General features: G+C 37.0%; 1 protein-coding gene across 1 annotated transcript; it reads right to left on the bottom strand.

Moving 5' to 3' along the window:
* Positions 1-2,051: 2,051 nt before the first annotated feature.
* On the bottom strand, positions 2,052-18,752 carry LOC131850409 (complex I assembly factor ACAD9, mitochondrial). Its single transcript, XM_059200620.1, has 9 exons — positions 17,955-18,752; positions 16,090-16,251; positions 14,866-15,009; positions 11,802-11,952; positions 7,163-7,314; positions 5,686-5,801; positions 4,671-4,828; positions 3,258-3,329; positions 2,052-2,388 (listed from the first exon to the last, which is right to left on the bottom strand). The coding sequence occupies exons 1-9, from the start codon at positions 18,610-18,612 to the stop codon at positions 2,175-2,177; spliced, it is 1,827 nt and encodes a 608-aa protein (XP_059056603.1). The 5' UTR covers positions 18,613-18,752; the 3' UTR covers positions 2,052-2,174.
* Positions 18,753-19,934: the final 1,182 nt, after the last annotated feature.

Raw genomic sequence — 19,934 nt, forward strand, 5'->3', positions numbered from 1 at the left:
TATTTATATTTTGTGGTAATTCTATTCTGTAGCCTACACTCATATTAATATGTTCAGCCCGTCGACCCGTGCTGACCATTTGCTTCTATGCGGCGTCTATTGAAATGCGCCAACCGAATAGCGTAGTCGGCACGACCCGTCCGATCTTTTTAGGTTTTGTTTTGCGTGCCATTTCTCTACTTATTGGATTTTATTATTTTGTTTAATTCCACTACCATTAGCATGTGTGAGATCACAAAGCTTCTAGTCTTCCAAGCTATATCCGAACTCTATTCATAGCCTGATGATGCCTCGTTCAGAGGCGAAACATGTAGCAATATAGGTGTAGACTTATAACACTTCCTACAAAATATACTTAAAAAAAAAGTTAACGGTTACCATTTAAATCGTCTAACATAGAACCTCAAAAATGATCATCATCACCATCTTATTTACATGTGTAGTTTGTCTATCTATACATATAAATAAAATTGGAGTGTCTGTTTGTAATATTGAAATAACCGTTTTTTACTACATGCATATGAATATAAATACGGTACATACACCAAAATAACATTTTTCACAATTTTTGTCTGTCTGTCTGCCTGTTTGTTCCGGCTAATCTCTGAAATGGGTGAACCGATTTTCACAGGACTTTTATGGCAGGTACCTGATGTAATAAGGAGTAACTTAGGCTACTATTATTTTAGAAAAATAAAGTTAAATTCCACGCGGACGAAGTCGCGGGAACAGCTAGTAATATATATAAATATATATGTATGCTCATATGTTTGTATGTACTATATTATTACGTATATATATAATCTTATATCTATTTAATATGATTATATTTAATTTATTAAAACCAAACCGCCTTCGAGTATCTCTGCACTCCTTAAGGTTGGCTGGTATAGAATGCTATTAGCATTAAGCCTGCCTATTGTACAAAATCAATAATTTTAAGTAAATAAATATATAACGTTATTTTTAAACTTTCGTGTTTAATATACATTATTTAAATTATACTATATTAATTAATCAAAGAGCACCACCACCAGTTAAAAATCGACAACCACACAAATCAGCGATAGCCGATCATCTACTGAACGCTGGAACAAATCACTGGATTGAACTACATGCGCCTAAGGTTATTACTACTACTACTCTACTATTACCCACGAATGAAATTAAAAAACATCCCAATTTCAACAGAGAGGATGGCTTAAAATTATCATCTGCGTGGAATCCAGTCATAAATAAATTCAAACAAAGTTCAGTAGCATCAATAGTCGATAAGTGTACGGATAGTATGAGTGCTGTGTGTCGCGAACTTTCGTTGAACAATCTAGTGACGGTAGATGAAAAAACTGCTGTCACCTATCTACATTGACATCGCTGTTACTCCAGTCAGCTCGTGACCACGGCTAGTGCAACCTAGTCGAAGCGTCGAGAGAGGTAAACCTTTATTTGCCATACAATTATTCGTGTTAAGACCCGGTTAATAATATAAATAAAATAAATAATGGTCTGAATTTGATCACCAATAGAGTAGGTCATAACACTTCCAGTAGCGGTGGTCAGGTTTCCGCACTGAATATTTATGGTCTCACACATGATAATGGCAGCGGAATTAAACAAAATAATATAAATACATTAAGTAGTTTCATGGGATGTGCAGTCCTACCAAGACTCATTTAGCGAATTCATTGATAAGTTTTTATACTATTTTTAAATTTTATAATAATATTCTAAATATTATTATTATTATTATTATATTAGTCGTATTTAATTTTATCTCCGTATTAATAAAACCCTCAGCACCTCTCACTCATCAGACACATTAGATACCTCCGCTTCAACTCTAGTGGTTGGTTTCTCGACGATCACAGAATTCGTATCCAGGACCCTCTTACCGAAAGTTACTCTAAAGTGATGAATATTTGTGTTCTCACACATGATAATGGCAGCGGAATTAAACAAAATAATATAAATACATTAAGAAGTTTTATGGGATGTGCAGTCCTACCAAAAGACTCTAGTGGTTGTTTCTCGACGATCACAGGATTCGTATCCAGGACACTCTTACCGAATGCTACTCAGAAGTGATGAATATTTGTGGTCTCACACATGATAATGGCAGCGGAATTAAACAAAATAATGTAAATCCATTATGAAGTTTTATGGGATGTACAGTCCTACCAAAAGACTCTAGTGGTTGGTTTCTCGACGATCACAGAATTCGTATCCAGGACCTTCTTGCCGAAGGCTACTCTAAAGTGATCTAGATTTAAGTATTCCCCATCGTCGATCTCTAATATGAGTTTCCGGACTTTGTCTTTGGTTTTGTTTACGAAACACGAGGCCAATTTCATTTCCAATTCCGCGTTCCTCACTCCGATGCAGTACGATCTGAAACCATAATGTTTCAATATTTTTTTAATGAATAAATGAAACTCTTTATTGTTCCACTCACAGAAAATACAATTACATTCACAATGATAAAAAAAAAACCAATAAATAAGACAAAGAGATAACAATGGGCGGCCTTATCGCTAAAAACCGATCTCTTCCAGACCCGCGGTTTCACCAGCGATAAATTTCCATATAAAATATATTTTATGCAATATTACTGTAACGTTTTAACAAAATCCGGTCCGTAGTTTTTGAGTGAAAGAGTAACAAACATCTATACTCACAAACTTTTGTGTTTATAACATTATTAAGATTAAGATATGGTAAAAAATAAAATATCTACATTTTGGTACTTCAGCGCCATCTAGCAGCCATTAATGAAGTTATGCGAGCGAAGCCGCGGGTAAAAGCTAATTTAGAAGTTGTTTCCTCACAAAATACGGATGGTTATCCGAAATAAATCTAAATATATATAACTCAAAGGTGACTGACATAGTGATCTATCAACGCACAGCTCAAACCACTGGACGGATCGGGCTGAAATTTGGCATGCAGGTAGATGTTATGACGTAGGCATCCGCTAAGAAAGGATTTTGATTAATTCTACTTCCAAGGGGATGAAAGTTTGTATGAACCTTTGTCAATTTTAAACCGATCGGGTTGAGACTCTGCATGCATAAAGCTACTATGATGTAGGCATCCCCTAAGAAAGGATTTTGATAAATTCCACCACCTCTTAGGGGTGGAATTTATCAAAATCCTTTCTTAAAATAATAAATTAACGCGAGCAAAGCCGCGTGCAAAAGCTAGTAAATAAATAAGATGTTAAAATAATATGAACAGATGATTTCTCATTTATCACATACCTGGACGCTCTAGCTAGGACAGCTGTCATGGCCAATATTTCAGTGGTAGCTTCAGCCAATCTGCTAAGTTCTCTGCAAAAAAATCAATATACATCATTACATAGTATAAAACAAAGTCGCTGTCGCTGTCTGTCCGTCCCTCCCTATGTATGCTTAAATCTTTAAAACTACATAACGGATTTTGAAGCGGTTTTTTTAAAATAGATAGATTGATTCAAGATGAAGTTTTATATATACCAGCGTGGTCCAGGACACCATCTTACCCTGTTTCCTAGGTTGTCTGTAAGAGATTGATTTAAAGAAGTGATTCCAAAAGTAGTCTATATCGACTCCCAGGGTCTATGACAAACTGCAAGGGGTCTCAAAGAGGTCATCTTGTTGTTTTCACTTTATGTTTTTAACACTAAAGTTTACTAAAGTTAGAAATTTACAAAAAATCAATACTAGGTAAGAATGGGGTCTACTCAAAACCGAAATATAAGGGGTTTACGACACGAAAAAGCTACCTCTACTTTAAAAATAAGATCACCTTTTGTTTAGCATATTTATGTACTTGTCTTTTTGTATAATACATAATACGATTACGGGAGAAGGTGTTACATATGAATGTGGAAGGTTCTAAGGGCAGAGGAAGATGGAAAAAGAAACGGGATGGACTGTGTGAAAGATGATATGGTAAGAAAGGGAGTAAATAATGCGATGTTTGGGAACAGAGATGAATGGAAGAGAAGAACATATTACGACGACCACAAATAAATGGGATAACCACACCACAATGTGGTTGTGCGGGCAAAAAGAAAATATCGTTCTATCTATCTATCTAAGTTAACAAATGGGTCATCTCAAATCAATAGCCAAACGAAAAGCACTGAATCACTGGCAAGAAATGCCAGGATTAAGACATTCAAAAGCCCTAATATCGGGCTACTCGAACGAATACTCCAATAGACTACTGCTATTGAGTAAAAACAACATATGCATGATGACTAGAGCCCTCACAGGACACTGCAAATTAAACAAGCATATGGCCAAACTAGACCTATGCACAAGAATCTGCAGATTCTGCCTAACTGAAGAGGAAACGCCACTACACATCCTATGTGGTTGTATCCCACTCATGCATAAACGAAATATCTCCTTTGGAAAGTATACATTATATCCTGAGGAGATAAAAACGATCGCTCCTAAGAATATCCTTCAATTCTTGTCCCTGACGGGTCTAGGTAGCGAACTTTGAAAGAGGGCGAGCACAATGGGTCTGTGTAGGTCGCAGTGCTACAGGTACCTGACAATAGCCCAAACAGCCCCGCCAGCGTAAACCACTAGCGCAGGCGGGTGCACCATTTCATTATCATCCATAAAAAAAAAAATAGTCCAAACAACCCAATAAAAAAAATGTTAACAAATACATACGTGTATGCACTCGCCACTTTCACTCCGTGCCTGCTCATTAGTGTCTCGCAGGCGTATTTTATTCGCAGCACGCAGTATTCCAGCTGTTCAGCGGTCGGACGCAGCGTTGGGTGCAGGTGTTCGGCCAAGAACAGATCTAGTGTCGGGTCGTCTTTCTCCTGCAATTTAAAATTTCACAGTTAGTTGTGTCTATATCTGAGTATAATTGATTGCATCGATCTGGCTAAAACATCTATCATAAAAAGTGCATAATAAATACCCGTTTATAGCAAATAAAATAAAATTAAAAATCATTAATTCATGTAGGACATTTTAGACATTTGTGAACGTAATTTTTTATATTATAATGTTTTTCCTATTATACAGTTCAGTATATAGATTCAATGGAGAAGAACTGGCATGAAACTCAAGAGATTTTTTCTAAAAATAGGACGTTTTAGTCGCTTATGAATGTAACATTTTTATAGTGTATTTTTTTCCTTACCATCCAGTTCAGTATACAGATTCAATTGAGAAGAACTGGCAAGAAACTCGATATGTTATTTTGAATATCCATTTTTTTTTACATTGTGTACTATCATACATCTATACATATAAATAAAATTGGAGTGTCTGTTTGTAATATTGAAATAACCGTTTTTTACTACATGCATATGAATACGCTACATACACCAAAATAACATTTTTTACAATTTTTGTTTGCCTGTCTATTTGTTCCGGTTAATCTCTGAAAAGGCTGGACCGATTTTGACGTGACTTTTATTGGCAGGTAGCTGATGTAATAAGGAGTAACTTAGGCTACTTTTATTTTAGAAAAATAAAGTTAAATTCCTCGCAGACGAAGACAACTAGTTTCAAATAAATGTTGTACATGTTTACAATAATACAGATTCATTTTAAATTCAAATTTGTGAGAATAGAGTGACCACCAGCATATGCTAATGCAAAAGCAAATAGTCTAATCAGTGTTCGTAACCTGAACAATTGATTTGAATGTAAATAAATGAATAATTACCTGCTTTCTATTGGCGAGAACTTTCTTAAATATAAACGTTGGATTCAATACTGGATTCCTCATTTGCTTTATTTCTTCAGACATCACCTTACCAGCGTGATGTATGCCATTCAATGCTGAAAATATATAACTTTTAAGGTTGAAAGCCTCATGGTCGGTTCACTATGACGTTGTATTGCTGTCATACTCGGGAACGTGTGCTGCTTGCACGAGTATCAACTCACATCAACCCAAAATAATCAACTCTAATTTTTAATAGTATTTTTTTTTTATAACGGTACAAACGAGCATGCGGCACACCTGATGGTAAGTGATTACCGCCGCCCATGAGCACCCACAACACCAGGAGAATTGCAAGTACGTTGGCGGACTTTTAAAAAGGAATAAGCTCTTTTCTTGAAGGTTTCAATATCGTATAATAATAATAATCTCAGGACAATTCATACAGCGCCATCTAGACCCAAGTTAAGCTAGCTAAAGCTTGAGTTATGGGTACTAGACAACTGATACATATACATAGATTTTTTTTTGTAAATACATACACATTATACATAGAAAACAGCCAGACCGATACAAACAATCATACTCATCACATTTATGAATACAAATGCTTGTGCCGTGAGGAATCGAACCCGCGACCATCGGTCGTAAAGCGGTGTGCTGGACCACTAGACCACCGAGGTCAATCATGTCGGTCCGGAAATACCATTACTGGAAAGTGATTCTACAATGTGGTTGTGCGTAGCAATACAATGTTTGAGGTGTCAGCGAGTCATCATTACATAGTATAAAGCAAAGTCGCTGTCACTGTCTGTCCCTATGTATGCTTAAATCTTTAAACTACGCAACGGTTGATGCGGTTTTTTTAATAGATAGAATGATTCAAGAGGAAGGTTTATATATATCATACATGTACACCCGGGTGAAGCTGGGGCGAGTAGCTAGTCTATTATAAATGCGAAATTGTATTGTCCTTCTGTCTGTGTATTTATTACGTTTTCGAAACGGCTTAACGGCTTTATGGGGGGAAGGGGCTTGTCAGTAATGGGAACTAGTAATCCCCATGGCTAGCAATGTTCCATGTTAGGTCGACCTCCACGCGGTCCCTCCTGGAAACCATTGTGATAAATTCCTGGTGAATTTGTCACGATGTGCTAACTGACCTGACCTCATGCTCATCTTATCATCCTCCACTGGTGCTGCCAGCGTAAACCGTTAGCGCAGGCGGGTGCACCATTACATTATCATCCATAAAAAAAACGGCTTTATGGCCTTTTTACTAAAATCGCGCGGACTTTATATAGATATCATGAAATTTCGCACACTATACTGTACCCGCGACTTCGTCCGCGTGGAATTTAAGTTTATTTGTCTAAAATAAAAGTAGCCTAAGTGACTCCTTAATAATAATACATAGTACATGTACACCCCCGTGCGAAGCCGGACGAGTAGCTAGTTTATTTTTACTTTAACTTACCAATAAACATATTAACACTGTCCAGGTTCTCTCCATATGTAGCTAAGTGCCTCAGATCCTTTAGCAAGTCCTCACACTCCTGCTGCTTCTCCAGAGCTGAGATGTTCAGTAACTTGAGTATTGCAAACAGTCCGTTGTTTGAGATGAAGTTTCTATAAATATTACAAAATTCAATTTCAAATTCAAAATATCTTTATTCATGTAGATCTATTACAGACTCTTATGATATGTCAAATCTACCGTCAGTTCGGAATGATATCGAGATGAGAAGAACTGACAAGAAACTCAGCTCGGTATTTTTTTCAAATAATAGTGGAACATGTTTATGATAAATACAGTTATTAAAATTCAAATTTGGGAGAATAGAGTGACCACCAGCATATGCTATCGCAAAGAACAAAAAATTTAATCAGTGTTCACAACCTGAACAGACCAGTCCCCACAAGCAGCACCCGTTCACGAGTATGACGTATGAGGCAGCCATCATTGTACTCTACCATATTTGAGGGAGCACATCGACCCGGCCCACCACGCCGCCACAAGTTTGAACTTTATAGCGAGCATGACTGTTTCAGGTTACTCCACTACGTCAATTATATTATTTACAGCATAGGCTGTACCGATCACAGTTTTCACCCATTACAATATTAAATTTACATTATTTAATTTACAATATGTCATACATACATACAATACATTATACTTACTAATCATTACATAGTATAATACAAAGTCTCTGTCGCTGTCTGTCCTATATATGCTTAAATCTTTAAAACTACGCAACGGATTTTGATAACGGTTTTCTTTAATAGATAGAGTGATTCTAGAGGAAGGTTTATATATATATAACTAGCTTTTGCCCACGGCTTCGCTCACGTTAATTTATCCCCTTAGGGGTGGAATTCATCAAAATCCTTTCTTAGGGGATGCCTACGTCATAGTAGCTTTATACATGCAAAGTCTCAGCCCGATCGGTTTAAAATTGACAAAGTTTCATACAAACTTTCATCCCCTATTTTATCCCTTTGGGGGTAGAATTAATCAAAACCCTTTCTTAGCGGATGCCTACGTCATAAGACCTACCTGCATGCCAAATTTCAGCCCGATCCGTCAAGTGGTTTGGGCTGTGCGTTGATACGATCACTACGTCAGTCACCTTTGAGTTATATATATTTAGATACATGTACATCCGTGCAAAGCCGGTGTGAGTAGCTAGTAATATTATAAACGCGAAAGTTTGTAAGTTTTTTTTTTTATAACACAGGGGACAAACGAGCATGCGGCTCACCTGATGGTAAGTGATTACCGCCGCCCATGAGCACCCGCAACACCAGGGGAAATGCAAGTACGTTGTCGGCCTTTTAAAAAGGAATAAGCTCTTTTCTTGAAGGTTTCAATATCGTATCGGTTCGGAAATACCATTGCTGGAAGGTGATTCCACAATGTGGTTGTGCGAGGCAAAAAGTTTCTAGAAAACCATACTGTGGAAGACCGCCATTCATCCAGATGATCAGGATGGTATTTCAGTTTCTGGCGGGTGGTACGGTGGTGAAACTCAGCAGCTGGTATTAATCTGAACAATTCCTCAGAACACTCCCCGTGATATATGCGGTAGAAAATGCACAGAGATGCAATATCTCGCCGCAAAGCCAATGGGTCGAGTCTGTCACATAGTGTAAGTATAGATGTTTGATACTCTTTCACGCAAAAACTACTGAACGGATATTGATGAAACATTACAGTAATATAGCTTATGCCTCAGAATAACACAGGCTATATTTTATATTGTAATTTAACACGATTGAATCCGCAGGCACAGCTATTATTTTATACACGAAAGTCTGGATGGATGTTTGTTGTTTTTCACACAAAAACTACAGAATTTTAATAAAAATTTGATTATCACAGTATCATGGATAACATGATAACGTGATAACGTGATGTCCATGATACTGTTCTGTATAGTTACCACTTACCATCAGGTAGACTGTCAGCTTGACTGTCAATACAATCAATAAAAAAAAACAGCTTGAAACTACAGTGAAAGTACCAGGATAACATGAATTTATAGGAATAGTCCGTTTTTTATTCCCGGACACAAATTTGACATATCCGATGTTGCCAGGATTTTGCATTTTTTACATAGGGTTGTGACACTATCGGAAATTAATATTAATTACCCATTTTTATAGGTTATTCAGAAATAATGTGCGAGTGTTTATATAAAAGGTCATCATCATCATCTGCTTCTTCCTTATCCCATTTATTTGTGGTCGGCGTAATATGTTTTTCTCTTCCATTCATCCCTGTTCGCAGTCATTCCGTTATTTACTCCCTTTCTCACCATATCATCTTTCACACAGTCCAACCATCTCTTTTTCGGCCTTCCTCTGCTCTTATAACCATCCACATTCATATGTAACACCTTTCTTAAAATATTATCCTCATTCCTACGCATTACATGTCCATACCATGATAGACGATTACTCTTCAACTTCTCTGACACCGGCGCCACTTTGATACTTCCTCTAATGTATTCATTCTATATCTTATCCATTCTTGTCACACCACACATCCACCTCAATATTCTCATTTCAGTTGCATGCAGTCGTCTTTCATCCGTCGCATTTTAGGGGCCAGCACTCTGATCCATACAAGACAGCAGGCCGGATCATGGTCTTGTGAAAATTTACAACTCGCGTGTTTCCTTTAAGCTTAAGGGGAACACGCGAGTCACACGTCGTTGCCGTAACCTGCCGCCATTTCATCCATCCTGCGTTAATTCTATGCTTTATGGTCCTGTCTAATTCACCATTGCTTTGGAGAAGAGAACCAAAATAATATAATATATATAAAAGGTATTAACACAAAATTAATAAAGAACATGTATTAATAAATATATGGTTGTTGTATCAAAATAGATTTTTTTATTTTTCACTAAAATTAAGACTAACTGCCCATTTTGTAACACAAATGATTTTTGGTGTCATATATTATACAACAAACATTTATTTGTGTTTGAAAGAAAGAAATGTTGGTTTCTAACTTAATACTATAATAATTACTATTTGTACGGAAACGAAAACAAAATGGATTCTTAAGTTGTATAATACGACGACAGTAATGGAAACGCTAGTATATGTACGTACATTTTAAAATTCTGTTGTTGAAACGTCATTTAAAGCTATAAAAGTTTCCGATTAAACAAACCGGTATCGCAGGTACACCACTACCCCGCTGTAGGTGGTAACATTATTTGAAATATTGACATTTACAACTGTCAATTTAGTCTCCGGTATTAAAAAAAAAAAGAGATTATAGTTTGAAATAGTTGACTCGTTATTTTAATGTATGGTAATTATAGTATTGTTGGAAAGAAGATTGAGAGTGGAGGGGAGACCCTATAAAAGGCGATGCCATCTCGGAACCGACACTCCCAATCCCACCCTAACCCGCTTATAGTCAATGCGGTCGACTACTCACCGAGGAGTAATATCCGACATACGCGACAACGTCGCCCGAGGCACGTTCTCATTGACCCCGACGACCCCATAACGGCAGGTAACCTCCCCACGGGCCCACCCGTTCCACCCCGACCACACTTTTACACACACACACGACACCGTCCTCGCCGGCGAAGACGACGACCTCAAACACACAATATCGCGCATTCAACCGGGCGCCTGCGCGCGCACCGGCGCCCCTCCGATCGATCCCCCGTCCAATTCAAACGGGGATCGAAATTACGACGGCCTGAGCCGAGGTTCGAACCCCTAGTGGTGCCCTCAGACTAAAGTCGTATCCGTCAGGCAGGATTTGGCCTTCAGCTGCTCCATAAGTCCTTCCGCGTGTTTGGAGTGCCATCTGTCCGGTGAAGCTGTAAAGGCCAGCTACGGCCAACAGCATTAGAGTAGTCCGAAAAAAGAACCTACACTCTCATTTTGTGATTTAGAGTGTTAGGTCGTTACTCTGCTAGTTTAGCTATCGGTTATAATCTTTTTAAGTTCATAGTGTTGTTTTGTTTGATTTGAATTGGAGGTTAATTATTTCTGTTTGTAATTAGTTTTCGTGGTTAATTATTTTTGCAGTATAAAATAAGCGATGTAAGAAGTTATCATTTTGATTCGTATTAGTTCAATTTAGATGTATTGCTAAACGGTTACAATAAAATTGTTTTGTTATAAATTTATTTTTGAGTTTAATTTCCTTAGGTAGCTGTAATTATTTCTTTTTAAAAAAATCACTTCTGGTCTTATTTCCAAGAGTATAATATATATACCTGCACATTGCCATCTCAAGTTCCGCATCCGGTTTCAGGTAGCCAAAAAAATCACTTCTGGTCTTATTTCCAAGAGTATAATATATATACCTGCACATTGCCATCTCGAGTTCCGCATCCGGTTCCAGGTAGCCAAAAAAATCACTTCTGGTCTTATTTCCAAGAGTATAATATATATACCTGCACATTGCCATCTCGAGTTTCGCATCCGGTTCCAGGTAGCCAAAATAATCACTTCTGGTCTTATTTCCAAGAGTATAATATATATACCTGCACATTGCCATCTCGAGTTCCGCATCCGGTTCCAGGTAGCCAAAAAAATCACTTCTGGTCTTATTTCCAAGAGTATAATATATATACCTGCACATTGCCATCTCGAGTTCCGCATCCGGTTCCAGGTAGCCGTCCAGGAGTCCAGCTGTGAAGTATTCAGCGCTCTCGCACGCATATATATCAAGTAAGGCGTCGCCAATAGCGGACCGAATGGTCGACACCTCCGAGAGTGGCTTACCTGTGTAACAGACAGATACAATTTTTATATATAGTGACTGCATTACATTCTTAACAGTGGGGTAATAGCGATTCTTCTGTTATACATAAATAATAATAATTACAGGACAATTCACACACCGCCATCTAGACCCAAGTTAAGCTAGCTAAAGCTTGTGTTATGGGTACTAGATAACTGATATGAATAAATACATACATATTTTTTCATAATATTCATAAATTTATATTTCATAAAATTTCTGAACGCACCCTGCGTTCAGAAATTTATTGCGTAACTAAACTTCAAAAAACCTTTGACATATTTAATTATTTGAATATCGCCGCTATCTACTCCCCGCCTCGTCATCGAATTGATGATCAAATGTTCGATCAGTTTTTCAAAACACTTGGTAAACGATACATTGCTGGAGGAGACTGGAACGCCAAACATATTTATTGGGGCTCTAGGCTCACAACTACAAGAGGTAGAGAATTAAAAAAGGCAATTGACACTAACTCCCTTAATATTATATCCACAGGAGAACCAACCTATTGGCCTACGGATCCAAATAAAATACCTGACTTAATTGACCTATTCATAACAAAAGGCATAGCGGGTATGTACACAAAAATAGAATCTAGCCTTGATGGTTCTTCAGATCATACACCTATCATATGTACAATAAGCACAAAAATAATCAGGAAGGAACCGAAAGAAACGTTGTATAATTATAAAACCGATTGGGAATCCTTTAAAGACTATATCCATGAAAATACAAACCTGCATATACCGCTAAAAACAGAAGAAGATGTAGAAGAAACAGCCTGGTATGTCACAAACCTGATCCAAAAAGCAGCATGGTCATCAACACCTTATACCGAGTCTAAAATAAAGAGCCAAGATACGACACTAGAAATAAGAAATATGATATCAGAAAAAAGAAAACTGAGGAGACAGTGGCATACAAGCAGAAACCCTCAAGATAAAAGAGCACTTAATAAAGCTCAAAAACTATTAAAAATAATGTTAAGAGAAAATGAAAACAACACAATCCAAGATAAATTGATGACATTATCCCCACATAAAGCAGATGACTATAGTCTTTGGAAAATAACTAAATTTATAAAGAGACCGAAAGAACATATACCCCCACTTAAAAAAACAAATGGAAGCTGGGCTGGAAAACCTAGAGATAAAGCTGATTTATTTGCAAAGTATCTCAAAGAAGTATTTATACCAAATGAATCAGATGATATGCATACAGAAGCAGAAATTGATAAAATACTTGACAGTGACCAACAAATGTCCTTACCTCTAAAATCAGTTACGCCAGCGGAAGTAAGAAAGACTATAAATCAGCTAAAATATAATAAGGCACCGGGCTTCGATTTAATAACAGCTGAAGTACTAAAACAGTTGCCCAAAACAGGAATAGTTTTACTAACAATTCTCTTTAATGCAATACTGAGACTGCAATATTTTCCACAGTTGTGGAAAGTATCTATAATAAATATGGTTCTTAAACCGGGAAAACCATGCACTGAAGTATCGTCATATAGACCAATAAGCCTACTACCAGCAATATCCAAATTATTTGAAAAAATACTATTGAAAAGATTATTGCCAGTGCTTGAGGAGAAAAATATAGTACCAGAACACCAATTCGGCTTCCGGGCACATCATGGAACTACGGAACAGATACACCGAGTCGCACATACAATTAGACAAGCACTAGAGAAAAAGAATACTGCTCAGGAGTATTTTTGGATGTACAACAGGCATTCGACCGCGTGTGGCACAAAGGCTTGTTCTATAAATTAAAAACCTCATTACCGAACACCATTTATATGCTCTTAAAGTCCTATATACAACATAGGATATTCCATGTTAAGTATGAAGATCACCTATCAGATTATTTTGAAATAAAAGCCGGAGTGCCACAGGGTTCTGTCCTTGGCCCAGTATTGTACACAATATATACTGCTGACCTTCCCACTACTAATGGTATAGTTACAGCAACATATGCAGACGACACAGCAGTGCTGTCATGTAATAAAGACCCACATATTGCATCTACAGAGCTTCAGAAACATCTGAATGGAATTAAAGAATGGTTGAATAAGTGGAGAATTCAAGTGAGCACCACAAAGTCGGTCCATATCACATTTTCACTGAAAAGAGGAAATTGCACACCAGTATCCTTAGATGGAACTATTTTGCCACAACAAACGGTGGTAAAATATCTCGGAATGCATCTGGACAGAAGACTTACCTGGAAAGACCACATAAAAGCAAAAAAAATCCAAGCTGATAGAAAACTTAAAGACATGTACTGGCTGATAGGTAGACAGTCTAACTTAAGTCTGGAAAACAAACTCCTCATCTATAAGAGCATCATAAAACCAGTGTGGACATATGCAATGGAACTATGGGGAATCACACTCTAACATAGAAATTCTCTTCCAAAACAAGGCATTAAAAACCATAGCCAGAGCTCCTTGGTTCATAAAAAACATTGAAGTACATACACATCTAGAAATTCCAACTGTAAAAGAAGAGATACAGAAAGCCTGTGGAAGATATAAACACAGATTACGCATAAGAACCTGTTAGCTTCAAAACTACTGGATATAAATAACTGTCCATCTAGAACTTGCCAACATCTAAAGAAAGTAAATGAGAAAACCTCATCTGCCAATAACTTCAAAAAATCTGATTATATTTAGAGAGAGAGAGAAAAAAAAAAAAAAAAAAAAAAAAAAAAAAAAAAAAAAAAAAAAAAATTCTGAGGCGGAACGGAGGTCGCGGGGTCAGATAGTTAGGAGTAAAAAAAGAAATGCCGGTCCCTATGTGACAAATAAGATCAATCAAGAGAAAATTACGATGTGGTCAAGGCGCTAAAATTAAAAAATATATTTAAAAAAAAATACTCACCAGAGAATGTTCTAGGTTGTATATATTCAACGCAGGAGTGCATAGCTTTTTTTAAAGTGATCCGGCACAGAGTAGCTGCGTGGAGGCGAGACAGACCGAGAGTTTGCGCCAGGGCTTGCTCTGTCATTTGGTCAAGAGGAGTACCTGTGAAAGTATATTTTATTAAATTCAAAATTCAAATTCAATATTCAATATTTTAATAATATTATTTTATAAACGATGAAGTTTGTGAGTGCAGATTGGTGCAGAATGGTTGATTAGAGGGACGGATGGATGTTTAATAAATAACCATAGACAATTAACACAGCGCCATCTAGTCCCACGGTAAGCAGAGCTTGTGTTATGGATACTAGACAACTGATATTTATACTTAGATATGTTTTTGTAAATACATACTTTTTTAATACATGCAAAATATTCATCCCAATCCAATCGATCCCCCGTCCAATTAAAACGGGGATCGATATTACGACGGCCTAAGCCGAGGTTCGAACCCCTAGCGGTGCCCTCAGACTAAAGTCGTATCCGTCAGGCGGGAGTTGGCCTTCAGCCGCTCCATAACTCCTTCCGCGTGTTTGGAGTGCCATCTGCACTCGCCTATCATCCAGTGAAGCTGCAAAGGCCGAGCCGAGTAGTCCGAAAAAAAATCATAGAAATCACCCAGACCGATACGAACAATCTTACTCAAACACAAATGTTTGTTCTGTGCGAGGAATCGAACCTGCGACCGTCGTAAGTAAGGCGGTATGCTAAACCGCTAGACCACCGAGGTCTCGTAATATGTATGTCCAAAATTGAGGGAGATAATTAAAATTCTAGATCTAAGATTATATCATATAATTATAATAAGAACAATTTATAATTTTCAATTATAGGAAAGAATCTATCTTCTTGAATTCAGCTGTAAGAATGAATAATGTACACTACACAGTAACAGTAACTAGTATATAAGGATTGATTATTATAATAAATAGCCAGTGTACACTCAAACGTTGTACCTATCATTTGCCTAACAAACACTACCCTTATACAGCACTGAGGGGTCGTTCAAGTATTACATACACACAAATGTCTATTTAAACTGCTACTTATTTATTAATATAAAGAAAACGTGGAATGAAATAAAATAAAATATAAAAAAAAAAGAAAAAATTACTATGAATATTTTTATTCTTAGAAATTTTTCTTTTTTTTTTATATATCATCCAATTAAAAAAGAAATACCTGGAGTTTTTCTAAAGATAGCAACACCGGCTTCGTAACTGACGCCTTCTGCCCCTGGATGGACCAGGTACGCCTTCAGTCTGGAGCCTTCGATGCAGCACAGCACCAGGAAGTATCCGTTTGAATTAAGGCAAATTTTCTCACCAGATATTCTCCATACATCTGGAAATTTCATTTAACGATCATGACGGTGATGGTGATGGTGATGGTGATGGTGATGATGATGATGATGATAATGATATCAATAATAATAATAATTTCAGAACAATTCACGCAGCGCTATCTAGTCCCAAGTTAAACTAGCTAAAGCTTGTGTTATGGGTAGTACCCATACTGACAACTGATACAAATACATAGATATATTTTTTATATATTATAATTAGAAAACACAGAGACCAATATAAATAATCACACTCATAAAAATAAATATTTGTGCCGTGCGAGGAATCGAACCTGCAACCATGGGAAATAAGGTGGTGTGCTAAACCGCTAGACACAGAGGCCGTCAATAGATGATCTAATACCAGCGTGGTCCAGGACACGATCTTACCCTGTTTCCTAGGTTGTCTGTAAGAGATTGCTTTAAAGAAGTGATTCCAAAAGTAGTCTATATTGACTCCCAGGGTCTATGACAAACTGCAAGGGGTCTCAAAGCGGTCATCTTGTTGTTTTTACTTTATGTTTTTAAAACTAAAGTTTACTAAAGTTAGAAATTTACAAAAAATCAATACTAGGTAAGAATGGGGTCTACCCAAAACCGAAAAATAAGGGGTTTACGACACGAAAAAGTTTGGAAACCTCTACTTTAAAAATAAGATCACCTTTTATTTAGCATATTTATGTACTTGTCTTTTTGTAAATATTTTTCTGTTAGTAATAAATACTGATATGTGTGATAACCATGTTATTTAAAATAAATATTATTCAATCCAGGGCAGTTTACACCATCTCATCATCATCTGCTTCTTCCTTGTCCCATTTATTTGTGGTCGTCGTAATATATTTTTCGCTTCCATTCATCCCTGTTCGCAGTCATCGCATTATTTACTTCCTTTCATACCATACCTTTTTCGGTCTTCCTCTGCCCTTATAACCATTCACATTTACACCATCTCAAATGTAAAGGAATTTGAATCTTGGCGACACCAAAAACCTTGTCTTTATTTAAAATTCTGATTGACTAGTGACTGACTCTCTGGTGCGCAATCTGACACTGGTAAACAATTTAGTATAATGCAGTAGGCTAGGTTTGCCCTCTGCCATATTATTTGAAAGTACCAGGAGAACATGACTCGCAAGTAGGCTAGAGACTACCGCTGTCTATTCGAGTGAGGCATTTCTTATTCAAATATACCGATCAAAATGTGGACAAGTCAAGTGTTGGGTTCAGAACATCGACAGTTGATGATGACTCTGACTACCCCCTCAAAGCTAACAGTCGTGAAGTTATCTTACTATTACTGATACTACAGTGAAAGTACCAGGAGAACATGACTTGCAAGTAGGCTACAGCCTAACACTGTCTATTGGAGTGAAGCATTCTTTTTAATTCAAATATACAGAGTCAAATGTAGTCATGTACTGCTTAGTTTGGAACTGTGCAGTACTTTTCAGTTTATATATCTAATATATAAAATTCTCATATCACAGTTTTCATTCCCATACCTCTGAAACGGCTTGACCGATTCTCATGAAATTTTGTGAGTGTATTGAGTAGGTCTGAGAATCGGGCAACATCTATTTTTCATCCCCCTAAATATTAGTCTACCCCTAAATTTTTTTTTATTTTAAGGCAAAACAATGTTTGGCTGAACAGCTAGTATTAGTATAGTTCACTATTATTATTATAATTCTAGGATACTTACTTTGTCCATCCAACTCAGCAGTAGTCCTGAAATCAGCCTGTGTGACTCTTTCAGCAATTTTCTCTTTAATAGCCAAAGTTATGGTGTGTTCTCCATTTGTCAAATCAGATATTATTTGCTGCAACTGTTCATCTAATAAACCCTTCTTTAAAACCTCTAAACCCACCCAATGGTCACTTATTTCCTGCCCTAAAGATATATCCGAGGCTATGACCTCCAAATAACGGATTAATTCGGTACAATTTGCCGCCAATCCATCGTTTGTCAGAGCGACTGGCGCTGCATACATTTTGGTGCCTTTCAGTGCATTAAGACGGTCTGTTTTACTTTTTTCTGGGTCAGAAAATATCTTATCCAAGACCGCGGCGCGTTCGTCCAAAGCTTCAGACTCTTCTTTATTCAAAATCTCCGGATATGCCAGTAATTCTTTATTATACGTAGACACGAAGACGTCTTTCATGAATGGCCGTATCTTTGCTTTCCTGCGCTCTCGCCGTTCTAAAACTTTCAAATCTTCAAAATTGAATTTCTCTTCCACGACCCGAGGTTGCGCGGTTTGTGTAGATTGGTAATTTGTTGACGAAAAGCGAAATTTTCGGCAAATGTTTTTGTTGAAGATAGGATGGCGGAATATACATAGATGCCGGGATATATTCATGTTAGCACATTAAAGTATAATAGTAATTAAAGAAACAATTGATAACACAGATTCTTAGCTTAATAGTTGAATATTTTAATGTTTTAGTTTGCTTAATGAATCAGTTTATATAAACCCAAGGTTTTTATTTGTTGAGGTTATGTTAATTTCACAATTGTGACAATCAATGACATTTCTCAACCAAAAATGTCAGTGTCAGTCAGTTGTCAATAATGTAAGAAGGAGTGTCATTAGTTCGTAATTTTTTTACTATGAATATAAACAAAAAATAAAAAATATATAAAAAATTTTCTCCTAGTATGGTACTACTTATGTAAGATAGGTTAATTTGTATTAATTTTATATTCGCCTTAAGAGGCTTCAATCCAGCCACCCAGATTGTTGAGCCCGGAGTCCATGCCGTGGCAAAGGAATTCCTTTGTCCCCTTCGTCGCGAGACCCCAATTTCATCTCCCCAGGGAGTTGCGAATGAAAAGTCATCCATTCATTCATTCATTACAGTCAGAGATACGTCCATATAAGTCCATATAAGACAGATATACCTCATTTGTTTTTTTTACTTACCAACTGTCTTGACTTTGATGTCGCTTATGAAAGTCAAGTTTTTTGTATTAAATGATAATAAGTTACCCTGGACAATTAACACAGTGCTATCTAGTCCCACGGTAAGCAGAGCTTGTGTTATGTGTACTAGACAATAGATATAAATACTTAGATATGTTTTTTTTGTAAGTACATACGTAATATACATAGAAAACACCCAGACTGATACTGTTAGCACATGAAACCTCTTTTTATACAAAATCCATAAAATAATTGTAATTAAAAAAAAAAACTTTTTTTCTTTCTGTCAACAGGGTCTATCATTTATTATTAATTTTATTGATTTTAAATGCATCAGAATTAGATCACAGTGAGAAACACATACAAAATTGGTGCTATATAATAAAATGATTAATCTATCAGTTCAAGAATCAATAGTTAACCTCAAAAGACTTCGTCTCGAACGCGGCCGTTGTAAGGCAACCATTACCCGGTTGGAAACATTTCTCTCATCAGATCTCTCATCATCATCATCATCATCTCAGCCCGGAAGACGTCCACTGCTGGACATAGGCCTACCCCAAAGATCTCCACGACGATCGGTCCTGGGTTGCTCGCATCCAATGCGTTCCAGCGATCTTGACCAGATCGTCGGTTCACCTTGCTGGAGGTCTTCCCACTTGCGTCTTCCGGTCCGTGGTCGCCACTCGAGGACTTTACTGCCCCAACGGCCATCTGTCCTAAGAGCTATGTGCCCCGCCTATTGCCACTTCAGAGTC

Source organism: Achroia grisella, unplaced genomic scaffold, assembly GCF_030625045.1.
Source record: "Achroia grisella isolate CSIRO2021 unplaced genomic scaffold, CSIRO_AGI_Agris_v1 utg768, whole genome shotgun sequence".
Taxonomy (NCBI): Eukaryota; Metazoa; Arthropoda; class Insecta; order Lepidoptera; family Pyralidae; genus Achroia; species Achroia grisella.